Source organism: Neophocaena asiaeorientalis, unplaced genomic scaffold (genome assembly GCF_003031525.2).
Source record: "Neophocaena asiaeorientalis asiaeorientalis breed wild unplaced genomic scaffold, Neophocaena_asiaeorientalis_V1.1 scaffold590, whole genome shotgun sequence".
In the NCBI taxonomy this organism is placed as follows: domain Eukaryota; kingdom Metazoa; phylum Chordata; class Mammalia; order Artiodactyla; family Phocoenidae; genus Neophocaena; species Neophocaena asiaeorientalis.
Window position 1 is genome coordinate 65,539 of NW_020173112.1, and position 25,165 is coordinate 90,703.

Here is a 25,165-nt window from a genome sequence, read left to right on the forward strand (position 1 = left end):
GTGCTTGTGGTGTTTTACGGGCATTCAGGAAAGGACAAAAAACAGTTGTGTTCACTAAAGGGAGTCCTTACCAACCCATTTATTCCCTCTTATGTACCCTTAAGGGGATTCAATTTATGAGTATCAGGAGAGTTGGGGGTCAATACATGACCTGGCTAATTACAGATTCACTCTAGGGCATTCCTTTGCAAGGGATTTTAGTTGTTACTAGTTACAGGTGTCATAGGATGGGATATCTTTTTGACTTAAATTGCCTTCTTCTTTTCTGTGTAGATAAGCAATTGAACACAAAACTCCATTTCTCTTACATCTGGAAGTAATATATATATAGGCCCTACTTCTATCATTTGATAGAACTTTACCTTTTATTCACTGGCAATTTTAATTCTGTTAGGGTATATGAATCCATGCTTAACTAGCACATGTTAAATTCTAGATTCATTTATTTTTGTCAGCAGTAATTATTTTCCTATATATAGATTCTATTATCTAGGTCTAATACTTTGAAAAAAAGCTAAATGATAAAAATACTTGAAATATCTGACTTATGTCTTAATAGAAAATTAAAATACCTCTTAACAGTTATGCATTGTAGTGGAACAACTGTAAATTAGTCTCATGCTTAACTGGCTTATTTTATATACAATGACTTTTAAATTTATGTGTTAAGTATTATTTTGACTTTAAGTTACATATAATAACTGACTGTTGATAAATGTCTACAATACAATGTTTCAGGCATTTTTAAAGCCTGTTTTTCCAGTTCTTGAATTTTTAAAAGGTTTGTGAGCATAAATGCTTATATCTTACTTGAAGTGGCTGAAAATATATTCACAACTATAATTTTTTGAATTAAATGGGGTTTAACCTATAACTAAATGAGCTTATGGCTTCTTAGAGAGAGAACAGTCAAATGCAGCTTTGCTGGACAGACAAAATTAGCTCACTGTGTCCTCACATGGCAGAAGGGGAGAGGGAGGTCTCTTGGGCTGCTTTTATAAGGACACTAATCCCATTAATGAGGGCTCCATCCTCATAACCTAATCACTTCCCAAAGACCCCACCTCCAAATGCTATTATGTTGAGGATTAGGTTTCAACATATGAATTTTGAGAGGACACAAGCATACAGTCTACAGCAATATCAACATCTGAAGAAATGGCTGACTGTCAAGCCTGAACTTGTGAAAGTATATGCACTCTGTCATGGAAATTTCTAGTGCCTAATTACATGTACCCTTTGAGATGTATAAATTCCTTAAATAATTTTCTCTAAATTGCATCTTTCATGCTACTAGTAGTTAAATGTTTTGGTTGATCTATTGTTACATAGCAAACTATCCTTAATCTTTGGAGCATAAAACAAAAATCAATTGTACTTAACATTTTTTAAGTCAGGAATTTAGGTAGTGCACAGCAGAGATTGCTATCTCTGCTCTACAGTGGTTGGTATCTCAAATGGAACGGCTCAAATATCTGGAGATGGCTGGGATGGATGGCTCAAAGGAGACCATAAGCTGTAATGTCCAGAATGGATTCTTTACATACATATTTAGCACTAATCTCGAGTGGTTGGAGCAGCTGGGCCTCTCTGGGTATTGTATTGTACTTTCTTTTTATCGAGTTTTTCCACATGGGAAGCTTGAGCTTCCTCACTGTAAGGCAGTCTCCAAGTAGTCAGACTACTTTCAACTCAGCTGATTTTCCTGAATGAGTATTCTAAGGGAGCAAGGCAAAAACTGTGAGATTTGGTTACACAGGGCCTCTCCATATTCATTGTGGTAGAAGACTACATAAGGGTCTGAATACCAAGACGTGAGGTCCATTGTCAGGGCTATCTTCAGAGACTAGCTACTACATGTAGCAATACTGCAAACAAAATTACTGCTACATCTGGTGGAGTTACCACACTATTGGATGTCATGAACCAAATCCTTCATCTTTATATATTGGCATGTATAAGTTTTTTATATTCTGCTATAATTACTATCAGAGATGATCCCTATAGTTTACTTTTATAATTATCAACTGTTATCCATACCAAGTAATTATTTTTTATTGTTTAGAGTATAGAATTGATTTAAATGAATTCCAATTCAAAATCTTGCCCTTAAGATTCTTTGAAAAGATGATTTGTAATTTTAATTTATAAGCCTACATGATTGAATAAATTTGTATTATTATTTACTGTTTCTGCCCACCAGAATCTTACAGATATAGCAGTAAAATTTCATTATATTTATTCAAGTTTATTATTCAAAAAATGAAATCTTGTCAAATTATAGTTAAATAAATCCATGTTCAAATGATGATCAGAATATCCAATGTGCTCAAATGTCAATATGGGTGACAGCCTCTTGCTTTAGAACAAGTTAACTTTTATTCTGCAACTGGATATGCCCTGTTAAAAAAATATAATAAAAGCAATTCTGCTGCCAGGTAAAGCAGGTTTGAACACAGAGCTGACTGTTCACAAAAGCCTGAAATCGTTCACAACTCAAGATAATATTAATGTGACTTCACTAGATAGCTGAAATAATACATTTTCTAAATTGGATGTATTAAGCAATTATTCAGATCATAGCTGAAACCCTGTAATTTTCTGTCTTTTTCAGTCCCAGCGGCATGTCACATTTCACCTACCAGAAGGCTCTCAGGAAAGCAGCAGTGATGGTGGACTAGGAGAGCATGATACAGGCAGCCTTCCCAGCACACCCCATGCCCTGCCCCTTGGCTATCCTCAGGAGGAGTACTTTGATCATGCTGCACCCAACAACCGCACTGAAGGGGATGGCAACTCTGATCCTGAATCCAGTAAGTGATACCTCTCTAGTCCTGCAGTATAAATGGGCTTACTGTGTTTGAAAATCAAACAACTGTAGCCATAATAACATTGGCCATTTAATTATGTTAGTAACACATTTTCAAAAAGTAAAAACACAGAATTAGGTGGAAGGCATATATGCAGCAGTTTATCATTTTTGAAATATGTGATCACATCTACTTTGAAATTTACTATGAAATTTTAATAGTCATTTTGTTTAGACATAGAGGTTTTCCATTTACCTATACATACATATGTATTTATATGTATATAATCAGCCAGTTTATTTTATTCATTTATTTCTGTACAGATAAAATATTTTTATAATTCATATAAAGTATTTTCTAGATTTTATTTTTAATTTTTAATAGAGATAAGAATCATAAACAATTAATTCTTTTTTGAGGAAATAAGAGATCCTGACTCCAAGGTAGAAGAATTGGTCTGCGGTTTTCAATAATGTATTGAAACCACATGCCTTAAGCCATGTTACTATTTAGAAAAACATTTAGATTTGGTCTCCAGACTGAAGGTATTAAAGAATATATTTTACACAATCCAAAGATGTTGAACTCTTGAAAAGGATCATGAAGTTGATACTAAATAGAGTTCATTAAATTTATTATCCTGAACATGTATCTTGAACATCACTACTTCCTCATAATTTTGGGAAATACAAAATTTGGTAAGATTATACATATCTCAGAAGATTCTTGTATTTGAAGAATTATAAGTTGCCTCAGGTATGTTTTATGTACATAAATCTGTGTAGGTCCAAAAGAGCATACCATATATGTGATAGAGAAGAGTCATAGGTATAAAAAAAGAAGAAAAAAGGGACCACATAACATATAAAATAAATATAAAATAGAAATTTTGTAAGGTATTTTGAGCATTATGGATTGTATGGATATATAATTTAAATAAACCTCCAGTTTTGAGAACAAAATGGCTTCCCCATCATTGTATTTTATTTATTTATTTATCCCAACATTGTATTTTAATCCCTATTTTCTAAACTCAAAAAACTAAGGGAAATGCATTGGTTAAAGATCAGAATGTAATCTAAGACTAAGCATACAGAACCAATGACAGCATAACAAAATTTTTCTCTCTACGAAAGTAGACACTGGGTATTAAAAGTGTTTTCAATATAAACATTTTAGAGACTATTTAGACACCAAATTCAGAAAGTCCTAAACATCTGTCTCTTTATTTAATTTTATACTTAAAACAATTTATCGGCATTCATTCTGAGGATGAAAAATTCTTCCATAATATGCAATACTAATCTACCTTTCATTTACTTATGTATAACATGATATAGTGACTTCTGGTAGAAATACATGACTGTGACTATATCTTCTGCTATAATGAACTCAGAGCCAATTTCTAATAAGAATATGGTCATAAGTTACAAATATGCATTAAGTAAAGGTATCTTTGTTCTTTTTTACTTCATAAATTATTATTGTAATTGTAGGCCTATCTCTGCCTTGTTAATGGATAGAAATATATAGATGAAATAAGCATCATTTTTATAAACTAGAGAGAATTGATTCCTTTGCGTGTGATGTGTTATTAAACCCTTTTCTTAGAGGACTGTATAGCAACAATTAAAGAATAAACTCAAAGTAAGCATCCACAGTGTAGATCTAACCCTGAAATAAATTTTCAAGATGAATGAGACTAAGATGGTATATTATTGATAGTAATAGGGGCAGAATTGGTATGGGCTAGAATCTATTATAAAACATTTAAGGAGCTTCCCTGGTGGCGCAATGGTTGAGAGTCCGCCTGCCGATGTAGGGGTCACGTGTTCATGCCCTGGTCTGGGAAGATCCCACATGCTGCAGAGCGCCTGGGCCGGTGGGCCATGGCCACTGAGCCTGCGCGTCCAGAGCCCGTGCTCCGCAACGGGAGCGGCCACAACAGTGAGAGGCCCGCATATCGAAAAAAAAAAAAATTCAAATGCAGAGTTCTTTACAGGACCACATTTTATTAGTAGTTAAGAGTGCAAGTATATACCTGAAACTAACATAATACTGTAAATCAACTGTATTTCAATAAAAAAACTGCAAGTGTTAGTAACAATGTAAAAGCTTTATTTATTTTTTTATTTTTTTTTGTGGTACGGGAAGCACTACCCAAACATTTTTTCAGGCAAATTTGATATACTAGTATTGTGTTAATTATTCATCTGAAAAATTCAATGAGAAAATACCATTCAGTTTGTTAGAAAGAATAATAATAATGGTATATATATTTAAGGGGCCAGTAGCCGTTACTTTTCCAAAAGATGTCACAGAAAATCATCTAAATCTATAATTCAGCAAATGTTACCCATATAAATGTTAATTAGGTACTTTTGTTTGTTGCCAAATTTGACTTCTTAAATCCTCCGATATTTTTTTAAATGCATTTTTGAGCAAAGCTACACATCAATTCCCATACCACAACAGAAAGAAAAGTGAATGGCTGGGCTTCCCTGGTGGCGCAGTGGTTGAGAGTCTGCCTGCAGATGCAGGGGACACGGGTTCCTTCCCCGGTCCGAGAAGATCTCACATGCCACGGAGCGGCTGGGCCTGTGAGTCATGGCCGCTGAGTCTGCGCGTCCGGAGCCTGTGCTCCGCAACGGGAGAGGCCACAACAGGGAGAAGCCAGTGTAGTGCAAAAAAAAAAAAGTGAATGGCATCATTTTGTTAATATTGTTATGTGAAACAAACAGGAAATGCATTCAAACTGAGAAAGAAAAGTTATGCTCCTTTTAAAGGTTAATTATCCACCCAGGCCAATTCTGTCTCAGCTGGCTATGTATTTGAAAGATAGTTTCCTAAACTGTGTTCATTCTTAGCCTGTATAGTAGTGTCAGTCCAGGGAGGGAAAAGTAAAATAAATAAATAATTTGAATCAGCTCAACAAACCTGAAGTCACGGATTTTGAAAGATAAATCAATCAGTATTTCTAAGGAGTGACATTATCAACTATCAATTGTATTTGTTCTGTCCCACCTGGAGGAAGGGACTGAGCTCAGTGCTCCTGGATTCTGAAGGTATAAGACAAATGTCTGCTAATTTTCATTGCCTTGACAATAGACAACAACATTCAGCTTTATCCATCTATTGAAATTTAAAAAAAAATCCTTCACATAGAGTAATATTTTTTAAGCTAACAATAATATCAAATAAGTCACTTTTATTGATTCTCACAGGGAAATCATTGCAGTCATGAATACTGTCTGTGCCTACCAGCTTATTTTAGTCCCTGGTGTGTTATATAAATAATAGTGTATATAAATAGATTAGAAAGAATGGTTCCACCCAAGAGTTCAGCTATCTGCCATTGCTTGGGAACGAATAAGGCACACTTGATAGTAGCTGTATACTAAATGAGCTTAGGCAGATATAAATAGTGATCTAGTGGCAGATGCTCTGTAATTTGTATTAATTTTATCACTTAAATTGACATGCTTTCAAAAACTCAATTTTTTTCTTTTCATACTTACAAAAGTTAAAATATATATCTTAATAAGAAAATGGGTGAAACAAATCTTACTGCACCATCCTATCATATCTAACTTTCCTATACAGAAAATGCAATCACCATACAAAGCAATCAAAAAGTGACATCTCATTTGGAGTATCTAGGCTTTGTGAAGTCAATGAAGGATTTATACTAGAGATAATCTAAAAAAAAAAAAAGAGTCACAAAAGTCATGGATCAAGATGAAAAGTATACCTCTGAAGTTGGAAACTTGAAGACATTTACAGGATTCCATTTGGGTGACAGCCTTTAAGATGAGTGTATCTTTAGTATCTTAAATCTAATATGGATTAGATAGAGTTTTATCAGTTAAAAGCAGGCCACTCTAAGTAAAGCAACCTCTTATCTTGTCTTTTCTGTTTGAAAATGACAAGCACTAGGAGCTTGGCACAAGCTGCCAATTGAAAGCCAATGCCATAAGGTCTAGAATGTCAGTAAGCTTGAAAAACCACCTTCAGTGGCAGAGTATGTGGCCTTCTCTTCACAATAAGCTTTCCTTTGTGTCTAAATTTTTATTAGGCTACCTATACCACATAATAAAGTTCATTTGACATTTATATTTCTGTTATTTATGAGCCATGAGGCAGTTCTTTTTATGACCTTCTTCTGTCTTTCTTCTGCTTTTTTTTATCTTACTCTTACTTCTCACTTTGCCTATAAGACAAGAATGTTTGCCATGTGTTCTTTTTTGTAGTTCTTTGAAAGATAATACAATCAGTCATGCAAGATGCAACTTTGGGGTGACTTGAACTATTTAGTAGTATTAGCCATATACCAATTTCTTGTCTTAAAATAATTTATAAATTTTAATGAATGAGAAGCACTATAGCAATATATTTTGTCCCCATGACACTTTTAAATTGTACAGTAACTTGCAAGTCTCATAACTGCTTGCATCAACAGAACACTCAACAACTAGTAAGTATATCAAGGAAATCATTAAATAATGAATAATTATAGATGATCTATCTTACCATGATTTCTGCAATTTGTTAATTACATCTTTATCAAATGTTGAAGATTCCCAGTAGAGAACAGAAGTGACAGTGTTTGCTGAACCAATTTTTTCCCCATTTTAATCAATAATCTTAGTAATTTTTGTCCCAGTTCCACTAAAATAAAAATAAAGTACATGATCATCTGGCACTTTATCAATCTTATATTGGAAAAAATGTGTAGGTTACATAAAAAAGTTCTTCTAAGTAGTATATATGAAATTAGCCTTTAAAAGTATATTTTTTGTCAGAAATTTCTTCTCCTGTAATATGTATAGCTCTCAAAAGCAATGAGAAAACAGATGGTTTTAAATATTACTTTGAGGTATCTATGTAAATCATACTTTTAAAAAATTTGGATGTTGACTAATAGTTTTATTGTAATACTTCATTTTGTAATCACTATCCATGAAATATTTTTCCCACAGACCACAGTACATCAACTCGTTTAGGCCATTATTTTGCATATTATAGGGTTCTAATTCAGGCACTGCAATTAACTAGCTATGTGGCCTTGGACAGGCATTTTAACCTTACTGAATCTTCTTTTTCTTAGCTAAAAAATAAGGGGATTATACTGATCTCTAATGTCCCTTCTAGGGTCATAATTTTGTAACTATTAAAATCGCAAAATGTACATGTTCAGATGTTGCCATTTATATAGTCTTTGAATTTCAGAGCTCTAAGGGACCTTAATGCCATTTAGTCCAACTCCCTCATTATGCAAATGAGACAACTGAGATTTAAGCCTTTTAAGCAATAGCTTAATGTCCTAAACCAAGATTTAATGTTTATCATGTTCTAAACTAGAAGAGTCACTAATGTTGGTAAGCAGCTACTTTTTGTAATTTAAATGAAGCAACTTGTTGAGAATAGACAAGTATAAAATTTAAATATTTACCATCCCTCAAGGGGAATGTTATAATATATCCATATGGAATTTTTTTTAATATATGTGATGAGGCCTTGTATTAAAATTTTAAAATGGTTCCCATTTAGCATCTTATACAACTGAAAGGTAATTGAGCAATATGGACTGATCATTTCTAAAATTACTATTAGTGCTAACCAATGAAAGTTTTATAGGGAAAATTGCAAACATGCTGAATCTTAATGATTGCTATGTCAGGAAACTAGCTAATCTTTACTATGATTATCTAACATACATAAATTTTTTATTGTGTGTGTGTGCATGCATGTGTGTGTGCATACTACTTACAGAGCAAATTGGGATTAAAAATTGTACAAAGTTAATTTCCTCTGAATAGGGTGAAAAGTATGTAAAAAGGATCTCAGGGGGTGAAACAGAATGAATATGTGAACATATCCCTCATCCTTTCTGCTGAAAACTCAACTCTTCCTCCATTCTGAAATTCCTGTCATTCTATCCTACTTCAATTTCCTAGCAGAATGTTGAAGTTATAATTAACAGGGAAGTGATTTTGATAGACTCAAGTCTACTGAGTTAATAGTGTTCCGTATAGTAAAAATATTTGGAGAAAACATTATAATAGTCTTTTATGGACACTGATCAGAACTGTAGATAAAGGCATGATAACTTTTAGAGCTATAAAGCAGCTGTACTCTGCTCAAACTTTTAAATTATGTGAAGAAGTTTGTCTTACCTAGAAAGTATGTTTGCTTTTATTTATACTAAATTGATGACATGGAAGTTAATCCTCTGGATTGAGAAAATCACATTGAAATTAAAAAAAATATTTTGAGAAAAACACTTTTTGGTCTTACAAATAGCATTATTTTTACAGCTCAAAATTATCTAAGCATGTAATATATGATGATTTTCATTTGACTTTTTGATATTCTACTCCTATTCTTTGGCTCATCAGCAGTGTAGCACAAGGCTCACTGGCACATTATCATTTTTGTTTTAATGGCCTAGTTTTCCAGGGCTGGGGTCAGATCAGATTTACTTACATGTAGATCTGTGCATGGAAATTAATCCAAAACTGAATTGCACAATTCCTTCTTAATTGATGGTTCTATTCAACTATACCCTGCTTATCTCTTTTCGAAACATGTGTTCTCATAATGCATAAATACTTCTTGGCTTTGATTTGAAGGAGAAGCCAATTTTACAGAGGCATGTACATGTTGTCTAAGTCATTTTAAAGAATGTAGCAAATTAATCTTTAGCAAATTATATGACTAAGTTAAATATTAACAAGAAATTCAGCGATTCTTTGCTTAATTCAAATCCTAGTTACAAGGATGCAGTACTCATCTGAGATGTTTTTGAAATATGAATGCACCAAAGGCCTTTTCAATTGTTGGATTATCATGCTTTTTATTGAGCTGTTTCTGTTTGTTTTTTCCTAGAGATCATTTTCTATAAAATGTAGTTTTACAAGTTTAGAACTATTACAAACATTGCAATACTAATGTTTTCTAATGTTTTGTCCTCTTCTCCAGTGCTGATTCTGAGTTGAATTGGACAGGAGAACAGGATATATCAAAAACTTCACGCAGGTATCTGTTTTTATTCAAGTAGAAAATTGGAATTTGGGGATTCAACCAGAAGTAAATCCAAATATTGAAATTCCAATGAAAAGTCCCATCATATTGAACTATTAAGACTTCCCTTCTGAAAGAACTAGCCATTACCTTTTTGCAGAACAGCTTAGCTTCCAAAATATAATATCTGAAATCCAGATATCATGAGGAAAGATCTTAAACACATTGAACCCAATTCAATACCCATGTAACTCTTTGAAATATCCCCTCAGGGTTTCAAAGGATATGAACTGTGGCTAAGTAAAAAAACCTTTCATCTAGAAAGATCCCATAATACCCAATAGTCTGAAGTGAATCTGTCTAAACATTATCACTCAATATAGGAAAAAAGCAGATTGCTTTTAGGACAGAGAGTGAAAGGACCACGGCATAGGTAAAATTAATCACACATTTTAAACTGAGTTTTCTGAGCTGTTTCAGCAATACTATTTTTGCAAAAAGAAAGAAATACTGGAGCAAATTCAAACTAAGAACTTAAGAGACTTTGATTTTTAAAAACATTGATTTTCTTTGTTTGCCCACTCCCAGATAGGTTTTTTTTTCCTGAAATTGAAGAATTTTAACTCTCAGAAGATTAAAAAAATACATTAAGATGAAGTGCAGATATGTTTTGTCTTCTCTCATTTCTGTTTTAGTCTCACGTCTACAAGTGAGCCTAGCTGCTGTTGTAATATGTATGATTAAATAATTAGTTATGAAGAGAAGCATTCTAATGGGATGGGGCCAGACTACTTGATTAGACTCAGTCCTGCAACTCACTAGCAATATGACATTTGACAAGAAATTTAAGTTCCCTGTGACTCAGTTTTCTTCATTTTTAAAATGGCAATGATAACAGCTGTCTCACAGTATTGTATTAAAGGAGTGTGTGCACATGTATCTGAGTATATACATATACTTAAAGCATTTTACAGGATTTTTTCTTGGGATAATGCATATTCTCACACAGTACTTTCCAAAGTTTCATGCACACACACCACCTGGAGATCTTGTTAAAATGTAGACACAGTAGTCTGGTGTGGGAAACTGAGGTTCTGCATTTCTAACAAGCCCCCAGACAATGTCGATCCTGCTAGTCTGGTAACCTCACTTTGATTAGCAAAGTTCTAACAAATGTGTTGAGTAGCTAACCAAAATAGAGATGAGGGAGAGCAGTGCAACAATTAGCCATGATGAGTTAAGGCATTAAAATAACTCATGATGATCTGTGATAAAGCCTCAGTGGAGGTTCTGTTATATTTTAAGAAATATCAAAATTTACTGTATTGGAGTTTATATTGTATACACTTTGGGATAAATCTTGTACCAAAGTGTAGAAAAGCCTTCTAGATAGTTTTGAAGTGTTAGTATATATTCACTTGGTTCTTCAACCAAAAGATTGTCTTTCCTTACTGTCTCTTCATACACACATAGGTACACACACACACATGCACATACAAGTGCACACATCTTATTTTTTTGACAATTCCAATTTGAAAAACAATACATTCTATTTATATGTCGCCATGTCATCTAGGTGAGGATAAATGCTCTTTTTATTCTAGGTGTGCAGCTATATACAGGCTCTCTATTTCTGGGAAACTTATCAGAACAACAGGGCAGAAAGGGCATTAGCAAAGTAGAGCACTAGCTGCACAGTCAACTAATCGACTCAGCAAACATCTTATATGCACGTGAAGTCATTAAGCTTCCCATTACACACAAGCTGATTAAGAATCCTTCTGGATCATTGCTCGCATTGATGGTCTGATTTCTGTGAACTATTATCAGAATGGGGAAGATGAATAAAGAAGTCAAGAAAGTGGCAAAAAGTAAATGCAAAGAGACAGATAAGTTTCCTATTGAATGTGGGGTGCTGTACTGTTTTATTTGACTACTTTTGCATGTATCCAGAAGAGTCTGTTTTTTGTGTATGCCTATTGAATCATAAAAAGGAAATGTACTGTTGTTAAAGTCCTAATAGTTTTGAGAAGGCATATTTGCTTAGCAATTCAATGTGGATATATTCTCTGATAGGAACTTTGAGTAACTGCTCATTATGTGTGAGTTTTATTTCTTTCTTTATCTCATTCCTCACTAATATATCCTAGTTTAATTTGAAAGAGTGAAGAATTATTGACTGATCATTTGTTCTTGCATCGTGTTTTATTATTATCATTCATTTTCTTTGCAATCTTTCTCCGTACTCTCCCCCTCCTAGTTTGTTTTAGGAGGCTCTATGCCTCGAGTCTAATGGACATAAAATGAAGGGAAGTCTGTGATTTTAGTATGCATGATGCTTTCTGAATATAGATGCTAAGGGAAATTGTAGGCAGATGTGTTTTCATCTCTTATGGTATATGGCTTTTTCTATTCCACAGTAGGAATCAAAAACAGCCAAATTCTATTCAACATTGTGACTTATTTGAATTAAACCTTCACAGAGTTTAAAATATATTAATGATTTTATTTCAAATTGTTTTAGAATTTTCAAATTAACTATTAGAACTTTTCCCAGAAATGAATAGTTTAGGATCCTATCAACAATAGCAGGAGCAGCAGCAATAATAATCATACAGTCAAAAGTAAAATGTTCATGTTGAAATTTACAGAATGTATACTCTTCTTTGTAAGTGGGTGGATTGATATGTTAGAAGGGGTAAATGGAGAATATGTTACTGCTGATTTGTAGATCAGGCTTACCCTCACACTCCTTAGGCATAAATGCAAATAAGTATTCCTCCCTAGGGTGAGGATTGAACATACTGAAGATAAAGCAAACTAACTTACTCTGAGCATGAAGAAATAAAAAGAATACTTGCCATTTTTATAAATTCCCACCATTTTCAGAGACATAAACCGTCTTTAATATTATGTTTTTTTTAACTTTTTTTTTTTTTTTTTTGGGGAGGGAAGCCCAATATTATGTTTTTATTGCATGAATATGGTAGCCCCATGTTTTTGCTCCATTACAAAAGCATTTCATTGTAAATCATGTTTCTTAAATGCTCTGTGCAATGCCTGTATTATATGAGACCAAGCCATTTTATTGGAATATTTTAAGGTGATTTATTGCAAGTAAACCCATGGCAAAATGTTATTTCTTAAAAAAAAAGTCATAGGTGAGCATAAAAATGTTTTTAATCAATGAAATTTCTTTTAAAGTATTTTATCTTGATATAAGTAAAGAAACTTCTGTATATCTGGAACACTGAATGCCCTATCAAGACTTCAGTTTGTGCTGATTTATAACAAGTAATTATCTAATGAAGACAGTGTTAGGCATGTGTGAAAGTTATTGAAGCAATGATTTGCTGTTTTGACAAATTACTGTAGATCAAATGATAATACCTCATTTATATTCTTTCTCCTCTTTCTTGAATCTATGTCCTTAAGCAAATATAGAAATGGCTTTTAAGGGAAATACTCATTTGCATGGAAAAGTAAATGGCCCTTAGATGAATACATGAATTAATCCTTAGTGTCCTCTTTCAGTTACTCCTTCCTGTTTTTGAAGGAAAGAATAATTTTCTTATCAAATTAATAGATACATGTCTACTTGTATAGACATGGAAGGAACAAGGTTAGGGATAAGGGGGACAGAGATATAGAGTCTGTCAATAACTCTTTGTGCCCTTAAAAAGGTCAGTTATTCTCTTTAGGCCCATGTCACATATTTGTAAAATAACAGGCTTGGAATGACTCTATAATTTTGTTGTTAAATTTTCCCATACACAATATTATATTCTGCTTAGGCAGCAATTTAAAAATTCTCTACTTTTTTCTGTTACATTACCTTAATTTGTTAATGTTGGATAATAACCATCACTATTACCTGTTATTCATCCCAAAGGATTGAATTTTAATTTTCTTTTTTAGCTAACAAAATAGTGTACAGTGTTAAAAATATAATAACTTCAACATGAGGGTGAAAACATTAAATACCTCAAAAATTCACCAGCTAAATACCTAGGAGAATATCTTACCCAGGTTAAGCCTTAAGGGAAATTCTAGTAGACCAGTAGGTATGATATAACTTTAGAAAATATTAGAGAAAATAAAGAAAATATTTTCAGTGATCACAGGCAGCAACAAAACATTTTTATTAAAATATCATTAAAGTATTCTACTATACATGTCGGTTTATTATCGATGATTCATAGGTACTGAATCAATCATGTATAAACTTAGGGAGATAGAAAATTTCATAGGGAATTCTGATAAAACGTAAGCTGCTTGCAGTAGAAAGTATTACCTAAGGAGAATCATTAGAATTTGAGAAATATTTATTTTTCCATTTTAACATTTTACAGCATAACTCAATCCGAAGAAACTATTATTTTTCATGAACTATTTAATTTATTTACAAATACAGGTGACACTCTGTTTTGTGCTGCTTTAAAAATAGAGGGAGTAGTTGTTGGTGAAATGTTAAATAAATAGTCTACATCTATTATCTGCCCTATAGAATTGGCTCCTGAAGCACACCATTCCACTGCTGCCCACTATCTTATCAGAAATACCTAAGGCTTTTATGGCTTTTTCCGTGGATGTTTTGACCACACAGCTTTCCTTAGATCTTAACACCAAATTTCACAATTGCTTCATAGGCAAATACAAGATGAACAATTAACATTGTTTTTTCAACTGATTTTACTGCATTTCTTCTTTTATATGTGTTTACAATTTCAGACATTTGCCAAAGCAGACACATATATATCATCTTTCAGTATTTTCTGCATTGGTTGGAGAAACTATCATCTAACCAAATGTTGGGATAAAAAATACTTTTTCTCCCTGTAAACCTGCTGAGGGCTTATAGTTTTTATGGGTTAATGATAAGCCTTACCTCTCACCTGCGGGTTGGTGAAAAGAGATTATTATTTCATTAGATTTCATTCGGATGGGAAGGGAGGATGTATGTAGTTAAAGACAAAGTTAATTACACACTGCTTTCTTTTTTAATATACTATGAAAAGACTTGCTTCATTCAGCACAGGCCTACTAATAATGTTTAAGATTATGTTTTTGTTGGAAGATATAGTACAGGTAAGAGAAAGTAAAGAATACCCTTATGTGAACATAGGCTCTCACTGGGAACAATTAGGTACTCTATTTATACAACACAAATACACACACACATATATATATTATAATTATGCTGTGTATTTTGTGTTATTTCTGCATTTATTCACAAAGTTCTTAAGGGCCCATGGAAATAATATATTAAAGACTTACATATCTGACATAACCCTGAAGCCAAATCACTTTAAAATATCTTAAAATACATTAAAATATTTTTTCTAAGAAAAGTAACACAATATGCTCCAAAGAACTTGTATTTTGTTCTCAGGCCATTAATATGATGAAGGTATGGTGAATTCTTGATAGAGTTTTTTAAGCACAATTTCTCATACTCTTAATATTTACCATCCGAAGACTAATACAGAGGTTGCACCCTTTGTCATGACTTTGGTTTAATGGATTATTTGTAAGTTATGTACTTAAAAGTCTTGGGACTTTAATCCAGGTTACGCTATCCATCATGTTTAAAACCCAGAGCACTATGAAATTTTCAGTAGAAATGATGGTAGTTTCTTTAAGTTTGTAAAGAAATTTTAGTTTGATATAATATCTTCCATTTATAAATTTGCATTACAGAATGATAGCTAGACTATCATTACTTCTGATAACTCAATATTAAACAACAAAGTCACTTTTTCTCTGAGATTATGGCTTACTTCTGATGTCAACATTACTTGTAAGGATGATCACTGAATGTATTTCATATGATTTTCAAAAAATATAAATGTCATTATCTGTAAGTTTTGTTTCTCTTCTGCTTATATTTTAACTCCATTGAAAATTAGTGGCAAGTTTTACATTAAAACCTACCTGACAAATATCACTCATACATAATGTAAGAAATAAATACCTTGGGTAGGAAGCTCATTTTTAAAAGGGAAGAAAATAAAGGAAATAAAAATCATAGCTAAAATATACCTTAAGAAGATCAAGCTATGGTGCTCACTTCTATTTTTTGAGCATTGTATAGAAACTAAATTTCCTTTTGAACTTCTAGATCCCTTTTTCCAATCTAAGCATTTATCAAAGGGAGAGATATAATGATGATGAATGATTTTAGTAACTTATTTTATACATATAACAACAAAACCAAACAGTAGGTTGAAAACTAAATGTACTAGATTTTTATAGATTATAATTAAAGGTGAATAGTGCATTTAAATCCAGGAAATCTTACTGCAATGCCTTTGAGTTACTGATAATAGCTTCCAGAACAAAGTAATACACTGAAGAAATGATAAACCATAAATTACTAATAAAATATAACAAGTCCATTTTTATGCAATTTAAGGTAAAGATGACTTAGACATTTAGGCAGAGGATTACTGTCTGTCTTGAGACAATGAAGCTTCCTCCTATCTTAGAAATTTCCCTGGGTTTCATATGAACTCAAATCAGTCTGAATTATTAATTTACATCTAGATCTTCAAATTTAAAATCTACAAACTTCCTATTTATTTTGGTTCAAAACATCATGAATTGTTGTTTGTATTTGAGTACCTATGTGAGTATCTGTTTACATGTGTGTTCAGAGATATAGGTGGGATATATACTTGCTATTTATTTTGTAGAATGTGAATTTGTAAGTCACTTCATGCATTCCTCCCATGAGTTTAAAAATAAATCTCTTCTGCTTGCTAAATCAGGTTGTAAATACCTCATTTAGTCTGCTACTACAGTAACTCATAAGAAGAGAAAGGTTGCTTTTCCATATTTTACCTCTGGCCTCATCTTATGCCAGTGACTGCTGATTATAAGTACTATTAGTGAAACTGAAATCAGCATGGAGCACTCAAGTTGCTTTTCAAATAAAGTTCTTGTTTCAGCATTTATTTTCCCAAAAGCCTTTTAATCAAGATTATGGGAAAGTCCATAAACTTTCTGCTGAATATTTAACAAGCTGGAGGTCATTACAAACATGTCTTATCAAGGGCAAGTGAAATGAGATTGCAATCAGGAAAACAGAAGACTCAATGATAAGCTAAGCTTTGTCTCTTAGATAAAATCTAACCAAAAAATCAAAGTGACTCACATTTTCACCTTTCTTTTGTAGGATTTACTTTTCCTGGTTTGAGCCATAATTTTCAAAAATGGTAAATAGGACTAATTCATTTGATTTGAATCACTATCTTATGTTTAAGATGATGATTGTAATTAATTCTGCACAATGGAAATACTGGCAGAATTTAAATAAGAAGGCTTCACTAAAGTTTCACAGTTTAATATTAAAAGCATAATTCCTTTTGCTAAAAATAAATTTTAAATGCCATGTGATATTGTACATTTTCTAATTGACCTAACTTACTTTTACTAATACTTAAATCAAAAATCTAACAAAACTATGTTTCTATTTTAAGAGCAATCAAAAGATATGAAAGAAAATAGAACCAGATTTTAAAACTCTTACGCATTTCACCATCCTCAGAAATAAATGAATGAATGAATGGGCTTTCAATCTACCCTCATTTATGTTCAAATTACCTATGTAAAGAAATTGTCTTAGCTGTGACAGGGCGAGAGAGAGTCATGGACATATATACACTAACAAACATAAGGTAGATAGCTAGTGGGAAGCAGCCGCATGGCACAGGATGTCTTTAGCTGGATCGCATGGAGATGTAGAATGAAAATTTCAATTGTATATACTCTCCTAGCTAATTAACAAAAAATATATATGAGATTTAGCCTTACTATACCTTCAAGTTTTAATCTATAGTAAAAATATAATACCATTTATTATTTATCTTAAAGTTGTATGTATAGGAATAGGAACCTTATTTTTCTTCTAAAGAGAAAGATTTTATTTAAGGGAAAAAATAAATAGCAGAGCTGCAAATGGATTACAACTTCCAGTCTTCCTGCTTACATATCTTTGGAACTCTTTCTCTAGCAGAGTTTAAGTAGAACGGTGAGTGGCTAGGCCATAGGTTGGTCTTTAAAATTAATCACTAAATTCTACCACTCCATCCAATGGATTTGTGAGGTAGGTAGATATTGAAGAATGGACTTAACTACATATAATATAGCCAGCTCTGGCCTCTGCCATTTTGTCTAAGCAAACACAAAACTGAAGAATTTTAAAGGACACAATTGATTTGTTGTGTTAGGGGAACTTTCAATGCATGCAAATAATATTCTGTTATTGCCCCAACACTTCCTATGAAGAATAAAGATGTGCATTATAGGATGATGTTTGGTTGTGACTTTGAGGAAGTTGCATACTCAAGCTCTATCATTACCTCCTTTGTATAAACGTGTATAATGTTAATACCCACCCCACTGGATTGTCTTCAGGATCAAATGACATAAGCAGTGGAAAACATTTACAATACCCCAAAGTGTGTATGTGTTTGCTCTTTCCCTACACTCTTGCAGACACTGGATATTATTAGTATGTTTTAATTTTGCCAAAATGATATATGAAAAATGTGTTTCGTTGATGTCCAGATGTAATTTTCCATATTTATGAGTGAGACAGTACATCTTAGCATGTTTTAACATGTGTTCATCAGAATATTAATTTCAGCTATAAAAAATTTCCCTTTATCATTATTACTTTTCAACATATTGGACTTTTACCAATTTCTGCAGTTTTTAAAAAGTATATTCTCAGATTTCTCAGTTACATAAAGCTGTATGCATAGAAATTAATTTGCATTATTTAACTCATACAGAAGGCAGAAGAAACACGCAAAATGTTAGTGTTTGCTGTAGTTTACTAGAATGCATTTAATGATGAGAAATGCCTTTTTTAAAATTTAATTTTATTTACTTTTTTATACAGCAGGTTCTTATTAGTTATCCATTTAATACATATTAGTGTATATATGTCAATCCCAATCTCCCAGTTCATCACACCGAGAAATGCCTTTTTTATCACTATTCTTAACAGGATTATATTTTATATAAATCTATATAGATTTTATCTATAGAAAAGCATGTTTAGCGTTAAAATATTTTTAAAAAGATACCTGGCTAATTATACTTAGAGTGATACAATTTAAGCTGGGAAATGTCAACATTACATTGATATGTTTTGTATTATATATTTCCTGAGGACTAAGGGTGAAAGACATCATTTGCTACTTTGAAATGAGTTTTAAAGTACTTTGGGAGAATTTATTTTGCTAGCATGACTTTCTTTGACTGTGGCTATACTTATTTTAATCATGCAGGACCAATTTGAGAGATGCTATTTACAATACCAAATGCATTTTTAGAATTAAATTATGTATCATCCAATAATATGACTGATGTCATCATAGTTCAGCAGAGGACAATTTTAAATAGTAGTTATCTCATATAGACACAAGCATACCACATAATACTTAAGCTAGAACTTGGTTTGACATTCTGTTTAAAGACCACATCAAAATGGTAAACTTCCCCTGCTCTTGATCACTTTGAGATCAAGAGGTATACAAATTATAAAACACTGTTTGTCTTGTTGCTATAACTATTTCGTTATTTGAATAAATTCCATGTTGGTGAATAAGTCATCCACATTATGTATATTAATGGAAATATAGTGTAGATTTAGCAAGTAGATAGTAATGAGAGAATGCCATTTGGTTGAAATAATAGAGCTATGCAGTGTTTTTCTCCCCTATTTCTGAAATACAAAAAATTTCAAACTCTGTGGTCCACAAAATTGTGTTATATTGAACGTATTATGCTTTGTTAAAAATTGGGTTAAAAAGTAACAATGGCTAAACTCAAGTGAAGATTTGGTCCTTAAATCTATTTGATTCACAGTACTTTTAGTTAATTGCTTTACTCTACCTCATTTTGCTTGTGCTTATTCTATTTCAATTAGTGGACTCTTAACATTTGTATTTACTGAAAATCAATGCCAAGAAATTGCTTATTGAAGACTTACACTTTGAAGTGTGAAATATTTATCTTTCCCCAGCACTTTAAAAGCGTATCTTTTAACATTTTAAAGTAAACATATATTTACACATTGGACTGGTGAAAGCAGAATTTAAACTAGAAATGTGACGGTAGTAATAGCTTTAATTACTTTGTGAGAATTTAAAAGGATGTATCCATGTGAGAATAAAGGCTTCCCTCCCTCCAGTGGCATCCATATAATTTATTTTTAAAGAAACCATCCTTTATGCATTTCAGGGTCCCGCCACCCCCGCATCTTCCCACCCGCCCCATCATTGTTACTGGGAAAATTGGTAGAAAGGAATGTAATTAAGGGAGGAAAATCACACTTAGGAATTACCAAGCATAATTATCTCTTCTCCTCCCATTGCTTGCTGATAGGCATCCTTCCAGGTGTTTAGCTAGAGATGGAGTGAGTCACTTTCTTGGTACATATAGTGAGTGACTTGCTTGGCAACGTACTGTCTATACTGAGAATTAGTTGCACAGCAACAAAAGATATATTCTTATATTTTCAAGGTGAAATTGGTACCTGAGTGGAACTCTTCATGCAAAATTGCCCCTGCAGTACCAAGTAAGAGAATTTTAATGCTATACCTGCATGAAAAGGAAAATAAGAAAGGGGGTGATGAAAAGATAGCTTTGAAGAGAGATAGGTGATTCCTTCAAGATATAAAGGAAAATATAATTTATGATTATCATTAATGTTTGCCAATTTGGCTTAAAGTCCTTAATAATCTGTATACCCAGAAGCCCTGGCATAATATTCATTATTATAAAACTTAGTAGGGCATATTAGTATTTTAGAAGTGATATTTTGAATCAACAATGCCAAAAAGTTACAAGGGACAATGGGAAGATAAGGGAATCTGCATAAGTAGTAAGGACTGCTTTCTTGAGGGATCTCAGAAGGGTCAGCTGGTATTTGATGACATCAAAGGATAAAGAAAATCTGTGCCTTTGGGGTAAGAAAGTGGTATCTGCAAACTCTCTAGAAAGCAATGTAGATCTATGTATTATCAGTCTGTAAGAAAAAGACAAATCAAGAGAAAACCTTTTGCATTCCACTATTAGCTGTGGAAGTGGATAAAATCAGCAGATTACAGTTTGAATAACCTCAATGTTTTCTTTATTCCTGGCTGTTTTGTATCACTAATTTTTAAAACTAACAAAAATATGAGGCAGAAAGATTTTAAAATACAATATATTGCAAGAAATTGTTGCCAGAGAATGTTTGAGTAGTTCAATGCTATGAAGACACACTAGACATATATTTCCCTTCAGGTTGAATAAATTGGCAAAGTTGTGGTCGCACTTATTTTTCAAGGCAGTTAAGAGTTAACAGGAAATGCAAATCAAACATGCTATTTCAGAGAGGATTAATCAGATAAACTGAGGGTAACAGAGGTAAAATACTATTGTCATCATATCATATGAAGATTACACATTATATACATGACTTATCACTGAGGATCCTTTTCAGAAATGAGGGTCTTCAGGAGATTTTTACTCTCAGGATAGTTCACAGCCTCCAGCATTTCATCAAAATTACCATTTAAGTGTTTTTACCGTCTTATGACTCTAGAGGCTTCTGCTCCAGGTATGCAAAAGTCACCTGTGACTCTGGTTTTGCCTATCTTTCCAGATTTTGGGCTGACAGTTTGTCCTGCAACCTTAGTTCTCTGATAGATCCAAGAAAAGTAATTGATTTTCATCTTGTTCAGATTTTTCTTGTAAGGGAGCTAGCTCTTTGCATACCAAAGTGGAAACTGGAATTTGCCTCATAACATTATAATTAGTTCAATGAAAATATATTTTAATCAATTCTGTATTCAATCACATTAGATATTATTACTTTTCAGTGTCCTACTTGTTTCCATCTTCTTCTTGGATAACCTTTTTATATTCCTGAAAAGTAATGTAATACTTGAAACAACTAAACAACGACAATTTAAAACATTTTTTTTTTCTTTTTGCGGTACGTGGGCCTCTCACTGTTGTGGCCTCTCCCGTTGCGGAGCACAGGCTCCGGACGCACAGGCTCGGCGGCCATGGCTCACGGGCCTAGTCGCTTCGTGGCATGTGGGATCTTCCTAGACCAGGGCACGAACCGGTGTCCCCTGCATCGGCAGGTGGACTCTCAACCACTGCGCCACCAGGGAAGCCCCCAAAGACCAACTTTTTTAAATGAATTTTTTATTAAGCTATCACTATGCTTTCAATATAATTACTTTTTCTTATTTAATGAATCATTGTTTTTTGTTTGGAATAGACATGATATGACAAAACTTAAAACAGATTTAGGGATACTGATCAGAAAACTCTACCTAAATTTCAATGTTTTAAAAATTAACCTTTGTGCCTACAAAAATTTAACCAGCCAACATCACTTTCATTAGTTCATTTTATTTACAGATGACCTAGTTAAGAGGTGTTTAATATAAGTTGCCAATTGTGGGTAATCATATATTCGGTTTGAACATTCTTTTTACCCCTGGCTTGTTTCTTTGTTGTTGTTGAAATCTAGTTTTATTTTTCCTAATTCAGGTCTCCATGTTAATTTATTATTGTTTCAAAGAGAAATTCACAAAAGTTATAATAAATAATCTTTGATTATTTCCTACAGTACAAACAACCCAGAATTTATTAAGAAGAACTTGGCAACATTTGGATCTATATATATTTATCATTTTCTCAAGAACACAACAAATTCTATTGCTATCTATCTCTCTTTGAAGGAAATCAAACATTGATGCACATACTTTTCTAAGAAAGGTCTTACTGCAAAGTAGGTCTGGTGGGCTTAGTTATTTATGGTCTCTCAATTCATATTCTCTTAATATACCATGATAGAATGAATCAAGAGGTAATCAGAGTGGAAAATTTAGAAATATGGCAAACTAAATGTTTTAATATTGCTACTAATCACTAACTAATAATGATATCAATGCCTTTTATCAGGTGTTTACTGTGTTCAAGGCACTAAGATTTTATTCTCAAAATCAAACATATGGAACAGAATTTAATATCTCAAATTTATAGGTTGTTAAACGAAGGCTTACAGAAGTTAAATAGGTTACCAAGTTATACCATTAGAATATGATGGAACCAGTGGTACATCTGATTCCAATATCTTTGTTATTAACTATTAAATGAATCTGACACAAATGCTTGTTTACAGATTTATGACATTTGCACATGCACATTGATTATGAGTTGAGCAAGAAGTAAAGATATCATCAACTGCTTCACAGAATCATTATTATTATTTTTAATTTTAAAAGGTTACAGCTTTCCAAGACAATCAACCACTATAAAGCAAGAGTCACATGGCTGTACCAATGTCACCTCAAGTCTTGAGTCCTAGGATGAAATTCTTACCCAAAGAATGACATAAACAATCACACTGGAATTTTTATTCTCAGCCAAATCCAATGGCCTCCAAATTGAAAAATTGATTTCCAGAAGGCAATTATATTATAGTTCTCAGCATTTATCTTTGGGTACACTGTATACTTTGTTGTCATTTATTTTAATATCAAATCTCAGTTCTGATCAATAGCGCTAGATTAAAGAGGAAAAAATGTGTTTTCATAAGCAAGGGCTTTGGAATGAAATGTAGTACTCTTCAGAACTTTACACTATTTTAGCTTTTGTTTTTTTTTCTGAAGCGTATGGTATTGAGTGAAGGTTCTATAACTCACTAATAATTACCCATTAGCAGTGCATCTTCATCAGAGGAGAGTGTTCTACTCTGAGTTGCACTACTGCTTTCAGGAGGACCACTTAACTTCCTACAAGAGATGATTTACCTCATATGGGTGAACATATGTATGCTTATCATTTTACCTTTTAAAATAATTTCCAAGAGATCATGGACTTTAGTTCATTACATTAATGTACCTTTCTGTCACTGACTAACAAAGCCTAATTTCTACTTCTTAATATGAATTAGACTACTAGTCCCTAATGAAAATACAAGTGTATCAATTGTCTTATCTGAATATTAAATTTATTTTATAAAAAAGAAATAGTATTTTATTGACTCAAAAAGTATGAAATGAAATATTCTAAAATACAAGTCAGCATTTATTTGCATTAAAATAATCAAGAAGATACAGTATAGACAACTTGAAAACATTTCCAATAGAAACAATTTTAGTGACTTTAAAGCTAAATTGTATGGAATTTTAGAAAAGAAAAATGATGTGTTATGTTTATAACTACAGTGAGATGTGTATTTGGTATATTTAGATACTTAGCTGAATAGCAATCATGAAAGTGTGAATTACAAGACACAATTTATGCTGAATGTGTGTTTTAACTAATAGGTGAAATGGCACAAATTCCGAATTTTGCAATTAAAATATTGACATTCTACAATTCACTTACTAGGAAAAATTATTTCCAAAGCTTTATATTATTAGGGAAGACTAAATATCCATAGTTATTTTACACTTTGTATGATTGGAATAATTGCTTTAATATGTGCTAATAGGAAAGTAAACATTGTTTTTATTTCTTACTGTGCTGTATTGAATATACATATAATGAAGCTTCCCAAGTGAATTGAATTCAAAATATTTCTCATGTTTTCTAATCAATTAAAAGCCACAGGTAGGCTGTTGACTGTGTGTGTGTGTGTGTGTGTGTGTGTGTGTGTTTTCTTAAGTAAACTTATCAATATTTAGTGTATAAAACTCCAGTATATTCAATTAAGCAGAGAGGAAAAAGCAGGCATAGGTTTAAAAGAAGATCTGGGCTTAATTGAGAATAGAAATAATTAGAAAGTTGATTCCTCTGTTTTTTTTAGTGCATATTTCTCTTTGAGAACATTAAACCTGGTGCTTCTATTTATTCTAGTAACTAAATATTTGTTAACTATAAATAAAAGTTGTACATAATTTATTGTGTTTTCAGGATCCAAGCCACTTTAGTGGCTTTTTTTTTAACATCATCTCATAATTATAGCTTTAGTATACTGGACAATTACTTCATTACACATAAATGCATCTCATTGATTTTAGCAATGTCAGAGGTGGGCGGCTGAGAGTCAGAGGTATTGTTTTTAGCTGTTGTAGTCCTTTTCTGAGTGATGGTGTAGTGTGCATTATGCATGGGATAAATGCCATCTGTAGACAAATTAATGATTTGTTCAGAGAAAGGTAACAATAAATAAACTGCTAGTAGAATACAATGAATAGTGTTAGTTGAATTGTGAAAAGCAAGTAAATATTAGTGTTTGCATTTTGTATGAGTTGGTATTTCCAAAGTATTAATAATTATTATTTGTGTTTTTTTTTCTATTATAGTGC

The 25,165-nt window shown here is 32.4% G+C and overlaps 1 protein-coding gene across 1 annotated transcript in view; it reads left to right on the forward strand.

The window, feature by feature from the left end:
• Positions 1 to 2,614: 2,614 nt before the first annotated feature.
• LOC112398800 (protocadherin-11 X-linked-like) overlaps positions 2,615 to 25,165 on the forward strand; it is a gene marked incomplete at its 5' end in the record, with an annotated part of 185,200 nt that continues 162,649 nt past the window's right edge. The window contains one exon of the mRNA XM_024743521.1: positions 2,615 to 2,813. Coding sequence (XP_024599289.1) covers positions 2,615 to 2,813 — 199 coding nt within the window. The remainder of the gene's footprint in view (positions 2,814 to 25,165) is intronic.